Below are 26,151 nucleotides of genomic sequence, written 5' to 3'. Positions count from 1 at the left end.
TATATAAAAACCTAAGCAACTGAACGACCGGTTGCTATGATGTGCACTGACCACCAGGGGGCAGGCGCTCAATGCAGGAGCTGTGCCCTGGTGGTCAATGTGCTCCCACAGTGGGAGCGCCGCTCAGCTAACCAACAGGTGCCAGACTCAGGGCTCAACGGCTGGCAAGCGTCATTGTGGTGGCGCGAGCCTCTCACGATTGGGACTGACTGGGCGATTGGGACTGACTGGGCGCGAGCCCGTGTCAGGCGCAGCAGAGCCTGGATGAGCGGGAACAGCAGGCAGGAGTGGCAGGCGGTGTTGGACTGCTGCTTTTGTCTGGTCCCCGCAGGCCAGTGATCCAACCGAAACCGGCAGTCTGACATCCCCCTAGAGTCCCGGATTGCGAGAGGTGCAGGCCAGGCTGAGGAACCCCACTGATGCACAAATCTGTGCATTGGGTCTCTAGTGTTCATATAAAACTGTGAATATTTTATTATTTCTATTTTAGATACAAGAGCAGGATATTAAAAATCACTGGTCTTGAAAACAGCTTTACCAGACTTCATTTCTTGCTAATTGTTTGTTATGGTTATCCACTTTAATTTAAAAGAAATACTGATCACTAAGAATATGTCAAGTACAAAGGAAAAACTCTACAATAGATATTTTCTTCTATAGGCAAATAAGCATTGCATAGTAAAAGGCTCGTTTTCCCCTGTTAATGTTTTCTGAAAAGCCAAATGGTGATTATGAATTTGACTTGGATAATAAATAACTTATTTTTAGGTTTTTCCACTTAATATTCAAAAGAATATATTTTTTAGAAGAGCCTGCATCCCATTTGTGTTGAACATTGGAAATTGGCTGACTTTTAAAAAATATACCTTTGCCCCAGGATGTAATTTATTGATCTCTTTTGCCAGAGTAGTCAATATTAATTATATAGCACAACTTATAATTAAGTTAAAAGGGTTTTGGTATACTGAGAGGCATTTTAACATCTTGTAAAGAAGAGTCTTGCAGGATTTTTTTTTTTTCCCACCCACTTATAGTAAAATTGATCTGGAAAATGCTTCCTTAATTTAAGTGTTAGAGGCTATTGCTCCATTATGTCAGCTCTCCATATAAATATAAAGCCACATTTTGCTGTCATTCAATAGAGATGTTATGGTAGCCAGAGCCAGGCCTACTTATGTTAAATGCATAAAAAGGTTTGCCTTTATATCATCAGCTTTCATAGTAGAATAATGGAATAGACTTGCCACTTCTTAGGGACTTAGGCGATTTTAGCACCAAAGGTCTCACTGGAATGTGTACCTTTGTGTACCCCTTGGGCATCCTGAAACTTTAGTAATTTCCATATTTATGTACCATATTTCTCCATTAACTATACTCTCTTGTATGAGCCTTTCTAGTTGCGTCCTGTTAATTTCTTTTCTTTAGAAGAAAATAAAATCTTTAGGAGAAAAAAATTCTTTGCTTCCTTCTCCTTTTATCTTTATTACTAATTTGCCCCCACTTAGCATTGTAAATAGAATATTAGTAGAACTTTTGAAACTTCCTTTATACTTTTCTCTCTTCACATTTTTCTCTTCTTTCACCAGGAGTAACACTTTATTTCACATAGGTTTATATTGTGAAATAATATATTTGCCCACTGACCTTTATATAATTGAAATCGTACTGCATGTATTATTTTCAACTTTGGTTTTGAGATTCATCCGTGTTAATACATTTTAATAGTACATTACTTATTTTCACTATTGAATTTATTGTTTTAATATAGCACAAATTAATTATATATTCCACTGTTAGTATTACTGGTCTTTTTTCAGTTTTTGCTATTACAGGCAGTACTCCCATAATTATTTTTATACTTGTTTTCTGTGTTGTACATACACAAACTTTTCTCCAGGGTAACCATAAGTTGAAATGCTGAGTCTCAGCTTCACTAAGTAATGATATTCCTACTCTCTCCCACCAACTCCCCCACTCTAAAATACCCGCTTCTTCTCTGTTTACGTTTCCTCAGCAGTATATAAAAATTCTTGCCGAGACGGGTTTGGCTCAGTGGATAGAGCGTTGGCCTGCGGACTGAAGGGTCCCGGGTTCGATTCCGGTCAGGGGCATGTACCTTGGTTGCGGGCACATCCCCAGTGGGAGGTGTGCAGGAGGCAGCTGATCGATGTTTCTCTCTCATCGATGTTTCTAGCTCTCTATCCCTCTCCCTTCCTCTCTGTAAAATATCAATAAAATATATTTTAAAAAAAAAATTCTTGTGCTCTGTATCCATGCCAATCCTTGACATGGTCAGACTTTTTTGTTGTTTGTATTTTTCTATCTGAGAAGGCACTAAATAGGATCACATTGTAGTCTTAGTGTTCATTTTCCATATTATTGTAAAATTTGTATGCTTATTTGCCGTTGTGTCTGCTTTACTGTAAAACATGATTTTTGCCCGTATTCTATTAAATTGTCTTTTTTAAAAATTCATTTGTATACGCTGAATACTAAACTTTCACCAATTATGTATATTGCAAACAATTTATAGCTTGTGACTTCATTGCAGATAGTTTCTAGATTGTGTGACTTTTCATTCTTTATACTTTCATTTGGGTTTTTTTATTGTTGTCGATGTTTTTTAGAGTTCTAAGAAACATCTTTTTTACAAGCACTTGATTTTTTACACACTTCCACAGGTTTTGTCAAATTGTTTTTATTTACAGAATTTCTCTGTCTTCCTCCCAAACCTAATATTGTAAAGCTTTGGCATATAAGATAGATAAAATAGGGGCTGATCTGATGGGGGTAGTAGACCTAGAGTACTACAGGGATTTCTCTGAGGCATTTAGGACTTTGGGATTTTCAGGAATCCACGCTGAAAAACATTTCTTTAAGTTAAAATAGAATATTAAAACAAAAATTTAATAAGATAGTAAATTCTCTTTATTACACAGAAAATTATCCCCATCTCCCACAAACATACACTAAGCTGATTGTTCAACTCCTTGCACTTTTTAAAAAAAATTGATTTGAGAGAGGGAGGGAGAAACATCAATTTGTTGTTCCACTGTTTTGTTTTTGTTTATTGATTTCAGAGAGAGAGAGAAAGAGAGAGGAGAGATTTAGATTGACTTGCTGCCCCACCCACTTATGTTTTCGCTGGTTGATTGTATGTTGCCCTGATGGAGATAGAACCCACAATCTTGGCTTATGGGGAGGATGTTCTAACCAACTGAGCTACTTGGTCAGGGCCTCAACTCCTTGCACTTTCAACCTTAAGTTGTATAGTCAGGAACCAAAAATAAGTATGAAAGCCTTCTGAACAGGTGACATAGCTTTAATCTTTACTGCAAGCTATTGGCTTTATAAAAAAGCCTTTAATTTGAACTTAATGGACTTTAAAATTGTATAGAATTCCAACAGCTTTGGTTATCTTGATCGTACAGCTGTCTTGTAATTAAGAACTACAGATTAGAGGTTCATTGATACAAGTTTCTTTGAGTATATAGAAGCAGATTTCACTCAGCAAATTTGAATGGCTGCTCTGGGCCACATACTTTGTTAGTCCCTTGGGACTATGAAGAGACCTGAAGACGTGAAAACATGTTCTGTTTTGGTAATCACACAGCTTGAATGACTGAAGTAGAGAAAGAAGGGGAAGATAAGAGGTGAAATTAGACAGTGGCCATTTAATGACAAGTTTTTGTTCAATATAAGGGACTTGCACTTTGTCCTATAGTCAAAGAGTCAGCAAACTACAGCCTCTTGCCACCACAATAAAGCGAGTTGTAATCTTTTTGCTGGTGGAAGAAGATCTTGCCTTCAATTTGTTAAAAAAAAAAAAAGGCAACATCTGTGAAGAGCAATAAAGTGGTGAGTGCAATAAAAATGAGTTATACCTGTATTGGGTTTAACCACTTAACTGCCATGCATCCAAAACAGAAACCATCCAGTTTGTGTCTGTAGACGCCTATGGCGTACAAAGGGTTAAATAAGGTTTAGCAAGTTTTCTTTTCTGATAGGCTTACCCCAAACTTTCATTGCAGGAAGGCTTATTGTGAATGCCTAAGAGGAGAATATAGAGGGCAGCATTTGGTGATGGTTTTGAAGAATGTGCCACTGCACTATAAGAATGAACATTTAGGTAGCATTTGCCTGCTTTTCTGATGGAGTCTGGGTCAACTGGCATCATGCATTTTTATGGCAGATATCTTATGACACCTGTTATGGAGCAAACATATCAAGTGCAAATTTAATATTTGTAAAAATCTTGTTTGTATTTATTTGGTGTTGGGAGTTTGGGCATTTGTAAATGTAAATAAGATTGATTGACACAAAGAAGGGCATGATGAAGAGACCATCCTATATAATAAAAGCCTAATATGCTAAGTGTCCAGTCCACCAGTCGGCCGTTCAACCAATCAAAGTGTAATATGCTAATGACATGCAAAGGCTGCTCAACTGTTTGCTATGACGTGCACTGGCCACCAGGGGGCAGATGCTCCAACTGGTAGGTTAGCTTGCTGCTGGGGTCCGGCCGATTGGGACTGAGTGAGACAGGATGGATACACCCTGGAGCCCTCCCACAGTCCCTCTCCAGCATCCCTCCCCAGCCCCAATCATGCACCCATAGGGTCCCTTGGCCTGGCCTGCACCCTCTTGCAATCCGGGACCCCGAGGGGGATGTTGGAGAGCCAGTTTTGGCCCAATCCCGAATGCCAGGCCGAATTCGTGCACTGTGCCTCTAGTTTGAAATAAAAGTCTGTAGGTATATGGGGTTTGAACAAATGAGTTTAATTAAAAGACCAGATTTTTTTTGCTTATCCCATCTCCATAGCACAGTCTTCTGCCAGCTTTCAGACTGTTCCTTTGGGGCCACAGATTAAACAGGTTGGAGGAATTTATACATATCTAATTTTAATACCACAAATCTTCTGTTGTTTACTATAGCCTTTTCGAAGCTCATATTACTTTTTAAATTGAACTCAGATGAAAGTATAAGAGAAACTTACTTTTAACAGATGAATTAATTAAAGTACACTAAATGGAAAATCTGCTGGTGTTTAATGGAAATTAACCTCAGGTCAGATTTTTAATCTAGTTTTGTTTATAACTGTGTCTGTTAATTAACTGTATAATTATATAATAATGCCAAGGTAACTACATTTATCAAACTCCTTTTATTTTTTGGTTATAGACATAATATATCCTGAAAACAAGGAATATAATTATGAAATTAGGGTAATTAAGGAAATAGCTAATTTTCTTTTGACTTATATTAACATTAATTTATTTTATCTTTGAACAGATGATGAATAAAGTATTTGGAGGTACTGTGCACAAAAAAAATGTTAGAGAAGATGGAGTCTTCAGTATTACCATGGATAACACATGCTCATTATTCAGGTATTACAGATATTTTTAGATGAATGAGAGTAGTAGTAGATTAATTTAAAGTTGTGGTTGTTATGCTTCAAAATTGAAGACTGTAATTCAGTATTGGCCAAAGGTGTAATTGTCATAGTATTTGTCTTCCAGTTACGTGGCAAGACAGCAGAGGAGGTGGTGATGTTCACTAGGAGTAAGGAAAGCATTTATGATGTAATTTAAAAGCACCTCTGCAGTCTTGGATACCTATTTGGGATTGCATATTGTGATTCCAACATTTTCCCTTTTCACTCTTTGATATAGAGTGTGATTCTAAATATGTATGCCAGATGTGGCAGATGGATACTGTTATAAACTGTCCTGCATCTACCAAATGCATTTATATACCTTTCCCCACCACATTCTTGTTGTTACTTAGCAATCCACCTATTTGTTGGACTCATTTCTTAATATGTGCTTTGTTTCCCTCGTAACTTTATCTACATTGAGCATAACTGTACCTGGTATGCTGTCTTTTTAATACAGTGAATTTATTAACTGATTTTATTGCTACATGATAATATATTAGGTGTATAACTTTAAAATTGGTGAATGAGCTGTTCACTAGCTTCCTAGAATTATTTATCTCTGCTTTACTAAAAATAAATAAAGAGATAAATTGGTGAGTTTACATTCAGTTTCTGAAAGACCAAAAAATTTAAGTGTTAGCCACTTGCTATCTTTTTTGTTTTTTTCCATGTTTGGGGTTAAGCCCATTTTTTTGACCTAGATTTAATATTCTTTTATTGGCTTTTTAAAATAATGGATAGAAAAAATTTGAATTCCAGGAGGGTTGCACTGTTACATGCTTATTTTTATTTTCCTGATCAAACTAGAATTTCTAAAGTAAAAGAAAAAACTTCCCGTTATAAGATGAATAAGTTCTGGAGATCTAATGTACAGCATGGTGACTACAGTTAAAACACTGTATTGTAATAAGGGAAAGTCGCTAAGAGAGTAGATCTTAAATGTTCTCACCACACACACAAAAAATGGTAACTATGTGAAGTGATGGATGTGTTAACCTTCCTGTGGTTATTTCACTGTATATATAATTATGTTGTGCACCTTAAACTTGCATGATGTTTAAGTTAATTATGTCTCAAAAAAGCTGGAAAAAAAAGTAAAAGAACCCATTAATCATGTCTTTAATTAACATATTTATGTGTTATATTTTACTTTTTGTGTGTTTAGGGGCCTTCAGAAGGAAGAAATTGTTTTGCTTACTCATGGAGATAGTGTAGATAAAGTAGCTGATGGATTCAAGGTTGTGGCACGTTCTGGGAACATCGTGGCAGGTGAAAATTCTAAAATTTTGCAGATTTTAAAAAATTTATCTTAGTAATCTAAAATATGTTTCTTATGAGATACTGTTTTTGATTTTTCTTATTTTTAAAAGATAACTTAAATGTCATAGGATTAATCATTCATTAATTTGTGAAGGGAATTTAGTATTAGAAGGCTTATCTAGAAGTCACTGGTTTGCTCTGAAATACTTTTAAAAATGTTTATCCTGACAAGTTTTTCAGATATAAAACAGCAGCTATACTTTTATAGCTCAGGAAAAATTTGAGAACTGTCCATCTTTCTAGGGTGCTATATTTATAATTGCCTTTTTAAATGCCTTTCTTAGGTATGCATAGGCATGTATCTTGGATGGCTGCAAAACAATTTCTCTGAACCAGGGTTAGCAAACTGACCTCTGGGTCAAATCCAGCAAGTAGTCCTGTTGTTGTATGTGTTGGAGTAGAGAATGAAAGGGAGATGAAAAGTAAAATTAATTGGACAGTGGCCATTTAATGACCACTCTTAGTTTAATATAAGGGACTTGGACTTTGTCCTGTAGTCAAGGAATCAGCAAACTACAGCCTCCTGCCAAATCGGGGTCACTGCCTGTTTTTTTTTTTTTTTTTAATTTAATCTTTATTGTTCAGATTATTACAGGTGTTCCTCTTTTTTACCCCATAGCTTCCCTCCACCTGGTTCCCACCCCCCCCGCCCTTACCCCGCCCCCCCCCCCCCCGCCTGCCCACTGTGCTCATCCATAGTTGTACGATTTTTGTCCAGTCTCTTCCCACACCCCCCAAACCCCCTTTCCCCCGAGAATTGTCAGTCCACTCCCTTTCTATGTCCCTGATTCTGTTGTATTCACCGGTTTATTCTGTTCATCAGATTTTTTTATTCACTTGATTTTTAGATTCACCTGTTGGTAGGTATGTATTTGTTGTTCATAATTTTTATCTTTACCTTTTTCTTCTTCTTCCTCTTTTTAAAGAATACCTTTCAGCATTTCATATAATCCTGGTTTGGTGGTGATGAACTCCTTTAGCTTTTTCTTATCTGTGAAGCTCTTTATCTGCCCTTCAATTCTGAATGATAGCTTTGCTGGGTAGAGTAATCTTGGTTGTAGGTTCTTGCTATTCATCACTTTGAATATTTCTTGCCACTCCCGTCTGGCCTGCATAGTTTCTGTTGAGAAATCAGCTGACAGTCGTATGGGTACTCCCTTGTAGGTAACTAACTGTTTTTCTCTTGCTGCTTTTAATATTCTCTCTTTGTCTTTTGCTCTTGGCATTTTAATTATGATGTGTCTTGGAGTAGTCCTCTTTGGATTCCTTTTGTTTGGGTTTTCTGCGCTTCCTGGACTTGTAAGTCTATTTCTTTCACCAGGTGGGGGAAGTTTTCTGTCATTATTTCTTCTAATAGGTTTTCAGTATCTTGCTTTCTTTCTTCTTCTGGCACCCCCATAATTCTGATGTTGGTATGCTTGAAGTTGTCCCAGGGGCTCCTTACACTATCTTCATATTTTTGGATTCTTTTTTCTTTTTGCTTTTCCGGTTGAGTGTTTTTTGCTTCTTTGTATTTCAAATCTTTGACTTGATTCTTTCGATCCTCTAGTCCAATGGTCGGCAGACTGCGGCTCGTGAGCCACATGCAGCTCGCCAGCCATGGTTTGCCACTCTGTTGACCAATGAGTTTGCCAACCACTGTCATATACTACCCTTTACCTCTTTGCACACAATATGCCACAATTGCTTAATCCTCACAGCCTCCAACTACACGGTAACATTTAGTCTAGTCCAGTGGTCGGCAAACTCATTAGTCAACAGAGCGGCAAACCGCAGCTCGCGAGCCGCATGTGGCTCGTGAGCCGCGGTTTGCCGACCACTGCTCTAGTCTGCTGTTAGATCTCTGTATAATATTTTTTATTTCAGTCAGTGTATGCTTAATTTCTAGTTGGTTCTTTTTCATATCCTCGAGGGTCTTGCTAAATTTATCGGCCTTTTCTAGAAAATTCTTGAAAAATCTTATAACTGTGGTTTGAACTCTATATCCAGTCGTTTGCTTTCCTCCATTTCTTTCATTTGTGATCTGTTTCTTTGTCTCCGCATTTTGGCTGCTTCCCTGAGTTGATAGAGTGGCTTTGTGTGCTAGGTGTCCTATAGGGCCCAGTGGCTCAGCCTCCCAAGTTACCTGAAGTAGACACTCTTGGTGCACCCCTTTGTGGGCTGTGTGCTCAGCCTTGTTGTAGTTAAGTCTTGATTGTTGTTGGTATCACTGGGAGGAATTGACCTCCAGGCCAATTGGCTGTGAGGATCAGCTGTGTCTATGCTGGGAGAACTTTTGTGCTGGAGACACCCTTATGGGAGAAGACTTGCAAAAGCCTCTGTGCTCAACTTGAATGGGGCCACTGTCTGTTTTTTTTATAACCTGCAAGCTAAGAATGGTTTTTATGTTTTCAAATTGTTAGAAAAAATTTTTTTAAAGAGAATTAGATTTTATAATGTGAAAATTAAATGAAATTCAGATATCAGTGTTCATAAATAAAGTTTTATTGGAGCAAAGCAGCATCCAATTCTTAAGGTATTGTCTATTGATGCTTTTAGTTGCTTTGATGACAGTAGGGCCTGCAAAGGCTAAAAATACTTGCTCTGGCCCTTTCTAGGAAAAATTTACCAAATCCTGCTGGACATGAAATTCACAAAATTGTGGGATCCCCTGATGACTGGGTCCTTCTGGAGTTTTTGTCTCTCAGATATGTTCTTGCTGAGCCTCTAGCAATTCATCAGTTGTGTTCAGGTTTCACACATCAGCAGTTTGCACCCATGGGTTTCTGCTATGTTAAGTTGTCATTTTTTGTATTCACTGTCGGTCTCTCCAAGGGCAGTAGTCAGCTTTTTACTTCTTGTTAGGACATAGTGGCATCTTCCAGCTTTTTACATTCCAGACTGGAAATGGAAGTTAGACTGGATTCTGACATGTTTTGAAGGGAGAGGATTTACTTTTGGGATTGCATGTGGAGTGGGGAAATGAGGGTAGGGCCAAGTTTAACTCCCAAAGTTTTTGGCCTGAGCAGCCAGAAGGATGGCATTTCTGTTTACCTGATGGGGAAGATTGCATAAGTTTGGGTTTGCATATTTAATTAAAGATGCCTTAATAAAAATTGACATGAAGGTATGAGTAGACAGTTGTATATATGAGTCTGGACTGGAGAGGAAAGAACTGGGCTGGAGGTACAAATTTGGGAGTGTACCAACAAATTTGGGTAGAATTTAAGGTCATGAGAGTGATATCACTCAGAATGTACAGAGAAGAGATTTAAGGCTGAGTAGTGGGCAACTTGCATGTGTGGAGAGGGATAAGATGAAGAGAAACTAACAAAAGATTCAGAAGGAACAAACAGTGAAATAATTAAGTGAATCGAGACAGTGGTGTCTTTGAAGCCAAGTTAAAGAAAGTGTGAGGTACTTTGGTATAGGGCCGTGGTCGGCAAACTGCAGCTCACGAGCCTCATGCGGCTCTTTGGCCCCTTGAGTGTGGCTCTTCCACAAAATACCACGGCCTGGGCAAGTCTATTTTGAAGAAGTGGCGTTAGAAGAAGTTTAAGTTGAAAAAATTTGGCTCTCAAAAGAAATTTCAATCATTGTACTGTTGATATTTGGCTCTGTTGACTAATGAGTTTGCCGACCACTGGCATAGGGGCTTAATCACAAGGAACAACAGCCTGTAATTTAATTATTGGAATCGAGAGTCTAGGTCAGTGGTCGGCAAACTCATTAGTCAACAGAGAGGCAAACCGCGGCTCGCAAGCCACCACAGTTTGCCGACCACTGGTATAGTAGAATGAGTATGAGTTTGGTATAGTAGAATGAGTATGAGTTTGGAAGTCTTCCAGGCCTGTTTTAACTATGTAACTAACTAGCTGTGAGTTCAGGCAAGTTTCTTGATATCTCAGAGCCATAAATGGGTAAAACATGCACATGTGAAATATCTACTCTAACATCTGCTGCCCAGTAGTTAATCAGTAATTGTCAGAAGCACATTAGTCCAGTTAGTGAAGTTATATTTGTGGTTAATGGTACACTTGAAGTATTCTGTCTGGTCTAATATATGAGATTCTTCTCAGAGAGAAAATTGGTACCTGCACATTCTAGATGAAAGCCATGCTGGTCCAAGAACCAATATTGAGTTATTACATTTAATAGTCAAGATTTTGAAGTAATCTAGGTGGAGAAGTGAGGTTACTATGAAATAATCTCTGTAGGACTTATTTTATTATCACATAGTTCACTAATTGCTGCATAAGGAAAGACTTCTATAAAGAAAGATCATGATAATAGAATTTTTATTATTTTTTCCTGTTGCTAAAAATCCAGCTAACTCATAACAATTTTCATATTTATTGATGAAGACATTATTAGGAGTTATTGTGAATACTAGTGGAGTCTTTTCAGTATGAAAAAATTTTAATTTGGGATTATTTTTTCTGTAAAGGTATAGCAAATGAATCTAAAAAATTATATGGAGTACAGTTCCACCCTGAAGTTGGCCTTACAGAAAATGGGAAAGCAGTACTGAAGAACTTCCTTTATGATATAGCTGGGTGCAGTGGGACCTTTACTGTGCAGAACAGAGAACTGGAGTGCATTCGAGAGATCAAAGAGAGAGTAGGCACATCAAAAGTTTTGGTAAGCAATTTACATCTGAAAGTCTATGAATTTATGTAATAATACTAGAACTCAGAGCTGGCTTCCTCAACATTATAGCCCTTCAGTGTTGACTGGGTTCATACACTTTGTAAGTTGCACTGTTTCAGAGTGCTTTTTCAGTTACCATACATTCCTTTGATAACAATGTCTTAGGTAACGATTGAAGCTGATAGTTTTTATTTCCTTTTTGCTTATTTTAATCAATTTTATCTTTTACATTTCACCCTGTAGGTTTTACTCAGTGGTGGTGTAGACTCAACAGTTTGTACAGCTTTGTTGAATCGTGCTTTGAACCAAGATCAAATCATTGCTGTGCACATTGATAATGGCTTCATGAGAAAACGAGAAAGCCAGTCTGTAGAAGAGGCCCTCAAAAAACTTGGAATTCAGGTCAAAGGTATTGATGACTCCCAGAAAAGTTAATTTGCATGTCAGGACTTGTTTAATCAAGTCTAGCCTATGGGTTAAGTAAGCACATTGTCTTAAGCAAGTTCAGTTTTCCCAGTAATCTCAGGGTTGAAAATATTTATTTTTATTTTTTATAATTATTCCTAGTTCAGGAGGGATCCCAGTATAAATTTTAAAACTGTTGCTTACTCCTAATGTTATATATAGATAAAAAACCTACCATTTTCCAGCTGTCATCATTTTCTTCTACTCATTCTGTTTCTTTTTTTTAAGTTATCTTTTTCCATCATAATATTATTTATGCATGAGAATACCCAAGCCTTCCTATAAAGGTATGTCTATACAGTTTATTTTACAAACAGTAAGGCTTATATGAAGAAGAGGACTGAAAAGTCTACAGTCACTTTTTTTTTAAGGGCCACTAATCAACTTCTTAGGCCATAACTGCATTTACATTTGTGGAAATCTTTTCTTAAAACAAAAACAAAAACCAACAAGATTCAATCAGTAGTTATAGTGAAATTATGTCAGTAATTTAATGATGCAAACCATATATATTACTGAGTTATTTGAAATCATTGCCCAAAGATTGAATATAAAATGAAGATTTGTAATTAAACATGTTGTGAAGATGGGTCTATTTCTTTTGTCAAAGCTTCACTAAAATGACAGCATGGATATAAAACAAGTGTAATGCCACAAGGACAAAGAACAGAGAAGGGAATATGGGGCTAATGGTTTGAACAAAATGTTGGAAGGTGGAAAGCAGATGGATAAAGCAGATTATCTCTAAGCTAATAAATTTAAACTTCATGACCCTTTACAAGTGAAACCTTTTCCAAAAGCCTGGGAGGGACCCTAGTATTATCTTCTGATGGTCATGTATTTTTATGAAATTTGCAAAGTAAGAAATTTTAATAACTTACAGTTAATTAAGTTAACACTCTTCTCTAACTTGACCTTTGTTGGGTGGTGGTTTAGTAGCTGTGGACATTTTGGGATTAGGCTAAGAAAAAGTTGAGTAAGGTCTATTGCTAGTGGTGGGTCTTGCCTTCAATTTGTAAAAACACAAAGCAACATCTGGAAGAAGCAATAAAGTGAAGCACAAAGCGAGGTATACCTGTACATACGTTTTATATAGTTCATTTCATGTTAGCCACCCTAGTATTGCCTTGTGAACTTTTTAAATAACTTAATTTGTCAATTCTATGTCTTTTCTTTTTTCATGTATTAACCCTCCTGGTTTTTTTTTTTGTTTTTTTTTTTTGTTTGTTTGTTTTTTTTTTGCTTGTTTGTTATTTTTTATTGAATTCAGAGAGGAAGGAGAGGGAAAGAAAAACATTAATGATGAGAATAATTGATTGGCTGCCTCCTGCACACTCCCTACTGGTGATCAAGTCTGCAACCCAGGCATGTGCCCTTGACCGGAATCAAACTTGGGACCCTTCAGTCCACAGGCCGATGCTGTATCCACTGAGCCAAATCAGTTAGGACTCAATTCTATTTCTTGAAAGAGGCTTCCAAATTATAAAAATTTTTAGCCCCACAAAAACTGCATTGTTCCTGGTAACTAACATAGTAGAATGGAGGACTCCAAAACCTTGGTGTAGGGATGAGGGGAGGAAGCCAGCCAACAAAAAGCAAGACTTCTGGGGAGGCTCAGGAATTAAAGCATTGGATTCCTTGTTGTTCTTGGTTCTCTGGGTGAGCCTAAAATGGATTGGTTGGAAATCTGGGAAGCAGATTCTTTTCCTTAACATGGGAACAAATTGCTGTTGTCCCTCCCCATCAGAGGACTGGGTTCATTCTCTATAGAGAGGCTAAACAGGAGAGGCTTTGGACTTCGGCAAATTAATAATGCCAGGCATAGTTGAAAGTGAAAGTAAGATTTTACATTAAAAACAGTAGGATTAAGTAGAAATGTATGTACTGAATAATGACTCTCTCACCCCACCACTACTTCTGTGGATAGGCAGGAGATTGGAGGTGTCTTCTCTGGAGTAAAGAACTTAAGAGAAAGACCCACAAATTCACTGTTGGTCCCTCAATGAAAAAGCAAGCTGCTTTGTCATCTTACAGTGAAGCCCACCAGTTCTTATTACCAAACTAGAGGCACGGTGCACAGATTCATGCACCGGTGGGGTCCCTCAGCCTGGCCTGCGTCCTCTCGCAATCTGGGACCCCTCAGGGGATGTAGTATGCAAAGCAGCAGGCAGCCAGAGAGGAGCCTGAGCCCAGGCCAGGTGCCGTGCTGCTCCCGCTCATCCCTGCCCTACTGCGCCTGCCGCCGCCGCAGCTTGGTAGTGCTGCCATGGAGGTGGGAGAGGCTCATGCCACTGCAGCTGCGCTTGCCAGCCATGAGCCCGGCGTCTGACACCCAGCAGTCAGCTGAGCAGCGCTCCCACTGTGGGAGTGCACTGACCATCAGGGGGCAGCTTCTGTGTTGAGCGTCTGCCCCCTGGTGGTCATTGTGCATCATAGTGACCGGTGGTTTGGTTGCTTAGGCTTTTATATGTATAGACTAGAGGCCTGGTGCACAGATTCATGCACTGGTGGGGTCCCTCAGTGTGGCCTGCGGGGATTGGGCCTAAACCAGCAGTCCAATGCCGCCTGCCACTCCTGCCTGCCGTGGCCTCGCGCCCAGTCAGTCCTGATCAGGAGAGGCTTGCGCTGCTGCAGCGGCGCTCACCAGCTGTGAGCCCCTGCATCTGGCACCTGTCAGTCAGCTGAGCGGTGCTCCCTCTGTGGGAGTGCACTGACCACCAGGGGGCAGCTCCTGCATTGAGCGTCTGCCCCCTCATGGTCAGTGCACGTCATAGCAACCAGTCAACCAGTCGTTCAGTCACTTAAGCTTTTATATATATAGATAGAGATCTTAGTTGGTTTTTGAATACCTTGTTCTTTTTTTTTTTTTTAAATTTCTTTATTGATTAAGGTATTACATGTGTATCCTTATTCCCCCATTATCCCCCACCTCCCATTCATGACCCCACCCCCCTGTTGTCTGTGTCCATTGATTAGGCTTATATGCATGCATATAAGTCCTTTGGTTGATCTCTCCCCCTTTCCCCCACCCTCCCCTACCTTCCCTGAGGTTTGACGTTCTGATTGATGTTTCTCTGTCTCTGGATCTATGTTTGTTCATCAGTTTATGTTGTTCATTATATTCCACAAATAAGTGAGATCATGTGATATTTATCTTTCTCTGCCTGGCTTATTTCACTTAGCATAATGCTCTCCATCTCCATCCATGTTGTTGCAAATGGTAAGAACTCCTTTTTTACTGCAGCGTAGTATTCCATTGTGTAGATGTACCACAGTTTTTTAATCCACTCATCTGCTGATGGGCACTTAGGCTGTTTCCAAATCTTAGCTATGGTGAATTGTGCTGCTATGAACATAGGGGTGCATATATCCTTTCTGATTCGTGTTTCTAGTTTCTTGGGATATATTCCTAGAATTGGGATCACTGGGTCAACTGGGAGTTCCATTTTTAGTTTTTTGAGGAAACTCCATACTGTTCTCCACAGTGGCTGCACCAGTCTGCATTCCCACCAGCAGTGCACGAGGGTTCCTTTTTCTCCGCATCCTCACCAGCACTTGTCATTTGTTGATTTGTTGATAATAGCCATTCTGACAGGTGTGAGATGGTACCGCTTTGTTGTTTTGATTTGCATCTCTCTGATGATTAGTGACTTTGAGCAGGTTTTCATATGTCTCTTGGCCTTCCTTCTGTCTTCTTTTGAAAAGTGTCTATTTAGATCAGTTGCCTATTTTTTGATTGGATTGTTTATCTTCTTTTTGTTAAGCTGCATGAGTTCCCTTTAAATGTTGGAGATTAAACCCTTACTGTTGACATCATGGGCAAATATGTGAATACCTTGTTCTTAAATATAAAGGGACAGTCAAGAATCACTAAATGTATGTTCATAAACATCAGTTTCTCAAGCGACTGGTCTATGTAGTTCTGAGAACTTTGATCACTGTACATGAACCATTGCTTTTAATTTCTGTGGGGCCATGATTTTCTGCTGTCACTTTTGCCTGTTGTTCTGGTGACGCACTGAGTAGGGGAAAAACAACCAGCATAATTTATGCTATCATGAGCCTATCATTAAATGTCACAGGATTCACAAAACAAAATTAATGAGTGCCTCTGTCCAGACTCCATTAATCATGGTTTATTGATTGTTCTGGAATATGTAGGCAAATTAATGGGAGATCAAAGGACACATCTTGGTTTTCTTTCTGTAGTTTGATTTGTTAGTATGATATTTAAAAATCTTTTTTAAAAAGATTAAAACATGTTTCTGCTCCATCGCCCAGTGATAAATGCTGCTCATTCTTTCTACAATGGAACAACAACTCTACCAATATCAGATGAAGATAGAACTCCACGAAAAAGAATCAGCAAAACGTTAAATATGACAACGAGTCCTGAGGAGAAAAGAAAAATCATTGGGGATACTTTTGTTAAGGTACCTTTTTAATATCCTCAATGTGTAGTGTTTTTAATGTGAATTTTAGTATTTGTTTTTTCTTGCCATTATATCAAATGACCAAATTTGCCGACTAGTTTTTATTTTATTTTTGGATAAGAGTTTTACTGTATATTACTACTATATAGACCAATAGTATAAACTGTTTTATATTTTAAAAACATGTATACTTACGTTTTGCTATTGATTTAACTATTTTAAGAATAGGTATTTTCAGTTGATATTAGACTTTCAGTATTTCAGTGACTGGTTTTTAGCTTTTGAATGGGGGGAATGTTTGCATACCTTTTTGAATCATGTTAAAGCATGTTCTTTAAAGAACATAAGTTGTTAAAGGAGATTATTTTGGGACTTGGTAGATTTCATCCTTCAATATTGCACAAGGACTTTGAGAAATTTAGCTGAAGGTATAATATTTTGCTGTCTTTTTGAAAGAATCATTTTTTAAAAGGCTCTTTTACTCCTGTTGGTTATAGATTGCCAATGAAGTAATTGGAGAAATGAACCTGAAACCTGAGGAGGTTTTCCTTGCCCAAGGTACTTTACGGCCTGATCTAATTGAAAGTGCATCCCTTGTTGCAAGTGGCAAAGCTGAACTTATCAAAACCCATCACAATGACACAGAGCTTATCAGGAAGTTGAGAGAAGAGGTAGGTAAAAACTTATGCAAACTTTCCCATAAAGCCTCTTTCTTCTCCCCTTAACCATTTTTAAGTGTACACTTAAGTAGTGTTAGGTGTATTTGCATTGTTGTGAAACAGATTTCTACAATTTTTCATGTTGCAAAATTGAAATGCTCTATATCTATTGAACAACAGATACTGTTTTCTCCCTCTCCCCAACCCTTGATAACCACCATTCTACTTTCTGTTTCAGTGAATTTCACTACTTCAGATAGCTTATATAAGTAAAATCATTTTGTGACTAGCTTATTACACTTACCATAGGTCCTCAAGGTTAATCCATGTCAAGATGTCCTTTCTAAGGCTGAATAATATTCTGTTGTATGTATATACACATTTTGTTTATCCATCTGTCTGTCAGCGGACATTTTGGTTACTTCCACTTTTGGCTATTGTAAATTATACTATGAATCTGCGTTTGCACATATCTCTTGTAGACCCTGCTTTCAATTCTTTTGGATATATACCAAGAAGTGGGGTTGCTAGATCATGTAGTTGTATTTAAAAAAAAAATGTTTCATTGATATTTTTTGGAAAAAAAAAAAAAAAAAGAGAGAGAGAGAGAGAGGGGGAGAGAGAGAGAGAGAAACATCAATTGGCTGCTCTCCTGCATGCTCCCAAGTGGGGATTGAGCCTGCAACCTAGGCATGTGCCCTGACTGGGAATCAAACTGGTGAACTCTTGGTGCATGGGACATTGGTCAACCAACTGAGCCACTCTGTCTGGGCAAGATCATGTAGTTGTATTTTTAATATTTTGAGGCTTTCTTCATATTTTCATAGTGGTTACACCCTCTTACATTCCCATCAACAATACCACGAGTTCTAATTTCTCTACACCTTGCCAACACTTGTTATTTTCGGTTGTTTTGATAGTAGCTATCATAATGGCTGTGAATTATGTCTCTCTTTATTTTGTGCATCTTAGTGTGTAGTGGTAACTCATTGTGATTTTGATTTGTATTTCCCTAATAGCTAATGTTGCTAAATACCTTTTCATGTGCTTATTGGCTATTTGTATATCTTCTTTGGAGAAATATCAATTCAGATACTTTGCCCCTTTTAAATTGGTTTATTTATCTTTTCATTGAATTGTTCTTTATATATTCTAGTTACCAGTCTTTTATAAGATACATGATTTGCCATCTGTGTTGTCTTTTCACTTTCTTGGTAGCATCATTTGGAGTTTTATTTTGAAACGCTAGTATATATTTAATTTTTCCTGTATTCTAACGAAAACTATATCAGAGATAGGGAAAGATTTGCTTTGATTTATTTATATTTAAAAGGGTTATACTTAAAATGTGTTTCAAAGAGAAATAAGGTCACTGAAATGTTTAATGACTATAAGCATACAGGAGGAAATGTTTTAAAAACTGATTTTTAAATCTGAAGTGAAAGACAATAGGTAAAGCCAATAATTTATTACCCTTCGTTTCCATGTGATTTTGGTTACTAATTTGTGCTAATTGTTTTTTTCCCCCATATAGGGAAAAGTAATAGAACCTCTGAAAGATTTTCATAAAGATGAAGTAAGAGTTTTAGGCAGAGAACTTGGACTTCCAGAAGAGTTAGTTTCCAGGCATCCATTTCCAGGTATAATTAAAATTGAATTGTTTGATTTGTTCTTAGACCTTCATGTTGAAGAAAAATCAATTCAGACAATTTTGAAATAATATGTTATCACAAGGAAAATGTAACTTGAGAGAAAGAAAAAGGTATGTAGGGAATAAACATTTTTTTAGTGCCTAGTGCAGGGGTGGGCAAACTTTTTGACTCGAGGGCCACAATGGGTTCTTAAACTGGACTGGAGGGCCGGAACAAAAGCATGGATGGAGTGTTTGTGTGAACTAGTATAAATACAAAGTAAAGGAGCGGAGGGGAGAGCAAGAGAACCCTCCGCTCTTTCGGCTCCGTGGACGGGCCGGATAGAACAGCCGATCGGGCTGGATCCGGCCCGCGGGCCATAGTTCGCCCACGGCTGGTCTAGTGTATATACTTCATTTTATTAAATAGTTATTTTCCATTGTATTTATATTTAAATATTACATCATACCAAAATTATATGATGACATATTATTTTACCATCAGATGAGAAAGACATAGAGATATTTTAATAACATTGCCACACAATTATTGGTGTCAGAACTGGGATTTGTATATTCTTTCTATGATACCATGATGTAAGACAGCGTTAAAACTTGGTTCTCTGAAATCCTTATGCCATGGCTCATTTATCTGAATGGCTGAACCCACTTCTTTGCAAAGGCCATATGTAACTAATTTATGAACAAATAAAGAATACTCAGATGAAATAGTTATTTTGTCATATAGAAAAACAGTTGATATTTGTTTAAAGTTGGGATTGAGAATCTTGTTTTTTTAAATGAGTTCTTGAATTTGGGCAAGTTTTGTACTTCAGTTTCTAGCTCTTAGCATTTGATGATAAGTTGAGAAAATGGTTTAATGAAATTTAAAAAAGTAATAGTTCACATTTCTTGAGTGCTGGTATGTGCTAGGCATTTTGCTACATATTTTACAAATACTGTTTTATTTGATCCTCACAATAGAAACTATTTGCAATGGTGATATCAATTATATAAAAAATAATAAATTTTCCACTCAGTAAAACTGGAAAAAAAACCTTGAAGTGGCACATGGATATTAATTTTTGGAAGCGTTTTATATTTTGGGATTAGTGACATTTTTATATTAAAATTTCAAAATAATTTTTAAATTATTACTCTTCACTTTAGGTCCTGGCCTGGCAATTAGAGTAATATGTGCTGAAGAACCTTACATTTGTAAGGACTTTCCTGAAACCAACAACATTTTGAAAATAGTAGCTGATTTCTCTGCAAGTGTTAAAAAGGTAATTACGTTGGATTTATATATTACTAGAAGCCCAGTGCACGAAAATCATGCACTTGCGGGGGGTCCCTCAGCCTGGCCTGCGCCTTCTCACAGTCCGGGAGCCCTCAGGGGATGTCTGACTGCTGCGGAGGTGGGAGAGGCTCCTGCCGCTGCACTTGCCAGCCGTGAGCCTGGCTTCTCGCTGAGTGGCACTCCCCCTGTGGGAGTGCACTGACCACCAGGGGGCAGCTCCTGCGTTGAGCCTCTGCCCCCTGGTGGTCAGTGCGCGTCATAGCGACTGGTCATTCTGCCATTCAGTGATTTGTGTATTAGCCTTTTATTAGATAGGATGGGAGTTTTAAACAGACACAACTAATCAGTACAAGGAATTGAATGGATTCTTGTTGTACTCCAGAATTTACAGTGGTTTTATTAGGGTTCATTATTTGAAAATTCAGAGTAATTTAACTTTTGGAATGACTATGAAGACAATATTCTACATAAACACTTAAAATGCAGACTCCTATTTTCAGTTATACAGCAGATTGGATACCCTGAATCCTTAAAAATCCTAGAAATGAAAAGGTGTTTTAATTAATTTATTTTTGCTTTGTTGTTGCCCTCCCAAGTTTTCATATTATTATTCTTTTTATTTATTTTTTAATTGTTTATTACATACTAGAGGCCTGGTGCATGAAATTCAAGCATGGTTAGGGTCCCTAGGCCTGGCCCACGATCAGGGTTGATGTGTAGGGTGACCAACAGGGTGATTGGGGCCCCCACTCGCACCCGTCTTGGCCTGGTGCGGCCTGCTTGCTGGCCGCATCCCCAGCCACAGTCACTGGTTGTCTCTCTCTGTGGGGTGACCAGCGGGTTGATCAGGGGACCCCGCTTGCACCAGCCTTACCTGGCTTGGCACTGCCCGCTCGCTGGCCCCGCCCCCCACTGCTGCTGGTTGGGGCCTGAGGGCTGGGGCATCTCCTATGTTGAGTGACCCCTAGTGGTCAGTGAGCATCATAGCGACCGGTCGTTCCGCTGTTCGGACTATTTGCATATTTTATATAGATAGATATAGATAGATGTCTCCTTTTCCCCCCATCAACCCTTCCCCAGCTACTCCCATGGATAAGCCCCCACTGCCCCAGGGTCCATGTCCATTGGTTATGCTAATATGCATGCATACAAGTCCTTTGGTTGATCTCTTCCCTCTGAGGTTTGATGGTCTGTTCGGTGTTTCTTTGTCTCTGGATCTGGATCTATTTTTGTTCATCAGTTTATGTTGTTCATTATATTCCACAAATGAGATCATGTGATATTTATCTTTCTCCAACTGGCTTATTTTGCTTAGCATAATGCTCTCCAGGTCCATCCATGCTGTTGCAAATGGTAAAAGTTTCGTCTTTTTTATAGCTGTGTAGTATTCCATTGTGTAGATGTACCACCCCTTTTTAATCCACTTGTCTGCTGATGGGCATTCAGGCAGTTTCCAAATCTTAGTTATTGTAAATTGTGCTGCTATGAACATAGGGGTGCATATATCCTTTCTGGTTGGTGTTTCTGTTTTCTTGGGATATATTCCTAGAAGTGGGATTGCTGGGTCAAATGGGAGTTCCATTTTTAACTTTTTGAGGAAACTCCATACTGTTCTCCACAGTGGCTGCACCAGTCTTTATTCCCACCAGCAGTGCGTAAGGGTTCCTTTTTCTCCACATCCTCGCCAGCACTTGTCATTCATTGATTTGTTGATGATAGCCATTCTAACAGGTGTGAGATGGTACCTCATTATTGTTTTGATTTTGCATCTCTTAGATGATTAGTGACTTTGAGCATATTTTCATGTGTCTTTTGACCTTTCATATGTCCTCTTTTGAAAAGTACCTATTTAGGTCCTTTGCCCACTTTTTTATTGGATTGTCTATCTTCCTTTTGTTAAGTTGTATGAGTTCTCTGTAAATTCTGGAGATTAAACCCTTATCGGAGATAACATTGGCAAATAGGTTCTCCCATGCATTGGGCTTTTTTGTTATTTTGTTGATAGTTTCTTTTGCTGTGCAGAAGTTTTTTGGTTTTTTTTTTTTAAATAAATCTTTATTGTTCAGATTATTACAGGTGTTCCTCTTTTTTTCCCCCCATAGCTCCCCTCCACCTGATTCCCCACTCCACCCCATGCCCTTACCCCCCGCCACTGTCTTCATCCATAGGTGTAAGATTTTTGTCCAATCTCTTCTCATACCCCTCACACCCCCTTCCTCCTGAGAATTGTCAGTCCACTCCCTTTCTATGTCCCTGATTCCATTATATTCATCAGTCCATTCTGTTCATCAGATTTTTTATTCACTTGATTTTTAGATTCACTTGTTGGTAGGTATGTATTTGTTGTTCATAATTTTTATCTTTACCTTTTTCTTCTTCTTCCTCTTCTTAAAGAATACCCTTCAGCATTTCATATAATCCTGGTTTGGTGGTGATGAACTCCTTTAGCTTTTTCTTATCTGTGAAGCTCTTTATCTGACCTTCAATTCTGAATGATATCTTTGCTGGGTAGAGTAATCTTGGTTGTAGGTTCTTGCTGTTCATCACTGAATATTTCTTGCCACTCCCTTCTGGCCTGCATAGTTTCTGTTGAGAAATCAGCTGACAGTCGTATGGGTGCTCCCTTGTAGGTAACTGTTTTTCTCTTGCTGCTTTCAAGATTCTCTCTTTGTCGTTTGCCCTTGGCATTTTAATTATGATGTGTCTTGGTGTGGTCCTCTTTGGATTCCTTTTGTTTGGGGTTCTCTGCGCTTCCTGGACTTGTAAGTCTATTTCTTTCACCAGGTTGGGAAAGTTTTCTGTCATTATTTCTTCTAATAGGTTTTCAATGTTTTGCTCCCTCTCTTCTTCTGGCACCCCAATAATTCCGATGTTGGTACGCTTAAAGTTGTCCCAGAGGCTCCTTACACTATCTTCATATTTTTGGATTCTTTTTTCTTTTTGCTTTTCTGGTTGGGTGTTTTTTGTTTCCTCATATTTCAGATCTTTGGTTTGATTCTTGGAGTTCTTTGTTCTGCAGTTGAATTTCTGTATATTCTTTATTTCAGACAGTGTATGCTTAATTTTTGACTGGTTCTTTTCCAATTTTTTGGTGCCTAAATTCATTAAGATCCTTATAGGTCGGTCTCACTAAGTTCCTTAGAGGTTTTTAGAAGATTCTTGAGTAACCTTATAAATGTGGTTTTGAATTCTATGTCCAGTATTTTGCTTTCCTCCATTTCTTTCATTCGTGACATGTTTCTTTGTGTCCGCATTTTGCTGCTTCCCTGTGTTGATGGAGTGGTTTTCTGTGGTAGGTGACCAGCGGTTCAGGAGTGGTTTTCTGTGGTAGGTGACCAGCGGTTCAGCCTATCACCTGAGGTGGACACTCTTGGTGTACCCTTTTGTAGGCTGAGTGTAAAGTCTTGGTATAGTTAAGCCTTGATTGCTCTTGGTACACTGGGAGGAATTGACCTCCAGGCCAATTGGCTGTGAGGACCCGCTGTGTCTATAATGGAAGAACTGCTGTGCTGGAGACACGCTTATGGGGCAGGACTTGCTTCAGTGGGGCTTTGGTGCTCACTGAGTCTGCCTCTTGAATGTGTCATTTATGGATGTGAGTAGTTGAAATCTGGTGTCTTCTCACAGTGACCACTAGATACACTAGCTTCTGGATCTCCAATGGGGTGCAGGTCAGCTACTGTCTGAGGCCACCCAGCAGGAGCTACAGCAAGAACTATAGTTTTCTCCTCTTTGCTTGGGTTTTGAGGTTTTGGAGCTCTCTGACCAGAGCTGCAGTTTGTTAGGTTAAGCTGCGATAGGGCAGACCATTTATATGCAAAAGCCGCTGCATGGCGCTTTGGTGGGTTTGTAGATTGTGCAGGGCGGGGTCTCAGGGAGTCACTCGGCTAGGGCGTGGCAAACAGCGATGGCTGCCAGCCAGCCGTCTCTGCATCTCTGCGTTTCCAAGTCCCTGCATCCCGCACCCCAGCGCAGTAAACAATGATTGCTGCGCGTACCTCTGCAAGAAAGCCACCCTCACTTTCCGACCCGATGGCAGACAGTCCAGCTTCTCCCCATAGGAGTTTGGGTCCCCTGCATCTCCCCAGAAACTGGAGTTCAGAGTAATCGGGAGCTTGTCTCCCTTCGGGTTGAAAAAAGCAGCGCATCCAGTCGCCCGCCACCAGCCTGATTCATGCGCCTCTGTACCTCAGCTTTTCAGCGCTTGTGCATGTCTCAATGCTCTTTTCTCTTTCCTTCTAGTTGTAGAACTTCCACTCAGCCAGCTTTCCTGTGGTTCTGGGTGATAGACGTTTTGTCTTTTAGTTGTTGTTTTGAAATTGTTGTGCGAGGCAGCAGTTTAGGTGTTTACCTATGCCGCCATCTTGGTTCCTCTCCCTGTGCAGAAGTTTTTTATTTTGATGTTTCCATTTGTTTATTTTCTTACAAGGTGTTTTAAAATACTCTGTATGTGTTATAAGAAAACAAGGGGAATTATTTCAGCTCCAGATTGAGAATAAATGGAAAAGTCTTCCAGTCCATCTGTAGTTTTGGTGCCTAAATTCATAACCTGTGTTGTCTGAAAACCTGCAAGCTGAGAATTCAATTCTTATTTAAAGTGGACCTTGGTTGGTAGTGTTTCCAGGTGTCAGGCAAGAAGCAATGTAAATTAATTTACTCTTTGGAATATCTTCAATCAGGCTTCAAAGAATTCCCATAGATACAGTTCTAGCAAATATGAGCTTATCATAAAAAAATTACAAAATATGTATAGAAATAAGGCTCCATGAATGAGAGCTAGTGGAAACTAGCAGAAATCTCTCAGACGCTTCAAATACTGGAATTAGCAGATAGATAATATAAAGTACATAAAATTAAAAGAAGCAGTAGGTAATAAGGTATATGATAAGAGTATACAAAATGACTGGGCAGTTTTTTAAAAATTGTAGAAACGAAAATAATAGCTGAAATTACACAGCTATAGAAAGATGTTAAGAAATTATCCAGAAATCAGAACAATGGAGAGAAGTTAAGATAGAATGTTAAGGTCAACTTTAACATATTTTCAGAAGGAGGTAATAGACAAAAGTATTTGAATTTCTCCACACTGGTTGAAACCATGTCTCAGATTCAGGAGAACATAACACATTGCTCTCAGGATAAATGAAAAGCATTTGATACCGAGTTGGCATACCTAGCAAAACTGCATCCTGCCAAAGACAAAGCAGCTGCAGAGGAAAGGTTGTTTTACTCTACAAAGGAAACACTATTATACAGAAAGCAGTAGTAAAAGCAAGAAGACTTCAAAGTCCCAAAAGAAAATAATGGTGAACAATAGTGAACAGATACGCTGGCATCTAAAAGTAGGGCAAAATAAAGACATTTTCAGATAAACACAGTTTACTACCAACAGTGCAGTACACACTCCCCTTGGCTGTTTATTAGAATCATCTGGGGGGCTTTTTTTTTAAGTATGTTCTTATTAATTTTAGAGAGAAATATGGACTGGCTGCCTCCTGCTGCATGCCTCCTACTAGGGATCCAGCTGGAGACCTGGGCATGTGCCTTGACCTGGAATCAAATCCTGTTGACCTTTTGTTGCATGGAACAACACTCAACCAACTGAGCCACACTAGCCAGGGTTGTGGGAGCTTTTGAAGTATACTATCCTTGGACCCCTTCTTCCTAGAATTTTTTACTTAATCCAAGATAGAACCTGATTATACCAAGTAATTTGAATATACAGTGAGGCTTGAGAACCACTGTTACTTTAATTTAATTAATTAATTTTATTATTTTATTTTATTTTATTTTTTGAGAACCACTGTTTTAAAGGGCTGACTTTAGGAGAAGCAAAAGGATCTTTTTCTGATATGCAAGAAAAAAAATGGTAAACAAAAGAAAATGGAAAATGGTAAACAAAAAAAAGGTAAAGAAAATGGTTAACAAAAGAAAATGGTAACATTCAAGCAAACATGGAATGTATAATAAAAATAATGACCTATAATTATTGGTGTTTATTTTTAAAATATTGCAATAATATGTAGTTAAAATAACACGTAAACCACAAGAGGATTGATTGGAGTTAAAGCATTTAAAGATGCTTGTATTGTTTGCCAAGTGGTTAGAGAGATTCTCTTGTTAAATATGCATGATAACATTTAAGGGGAACTCTAAAAGAATAAAAACAGGGTTAGGGTTTATACTACATAGCACATACAAGTCAAAGAGAAATGCCCACTAGGATCTATTGCTATAAAGCAGTAAGTGTAGATATCTATGTTAGTAATAGATA

At 38.5% G+C, this 26,151-nt stretch overlaps 1 protein-coding gene across 1 annotated transcript in view; it reads left to right on the top strand.

Annotated features, from left to right (window-relative positions):
* GMPS (guanine monophosphate synthase) overlaps positions 1–26,151 on the top strand; it is a 55,571-nt gene that overhangs the window by 18,100 nt on the left and 11,320 nt on the right. Inside the window, exons 4-11 of the mRNA XM_080657262.1 lie at positions 5,294–5,391; positions 6,607–6,710; positions 11,188–11,381; positions 11,634–11,799; positions 16,137–16,288; positions 16,786–16,959; positions 18,482–18,587; positions 19,748–19,863. Coding sequence (XP_080513388.1) covers positions 5,294–5,391; positions 6,607–6,710; positions 11,188–11,381; positions 11,634–11,799; positions 16,137–16,288; positions 16,786–16,959; positions 18,482–18,587; positions 19,748–19,863 — 1,110 coding nt within the window. The remainder of the gene's footprint in view (positions 1–5,293; positions 5,392–6,606; positions 6,711–11,187; positions 11,382–11,633; positions 11,800–16,136; positions 16,289–16,785; positions 16,960–18,481; positions 18,588–19,747; positions 19,864–26,151) is intronic.

This window comes from Plecotus auritus (genome assembly GCF_963455305.1).
Source record: "Plecotus auritus genome assembly, chromosome: 2".
NCBI classification, from domain to species: domain Eukaryota; kingdom Metazoa; phylum Chordata; class Mammalia; order Chiroptera; family Vespertilionidae; genus Plecotus; species Plecotus auritus.
This window is presented reverse-complemented; position numbering and strand designations above follow the sequence as displayed.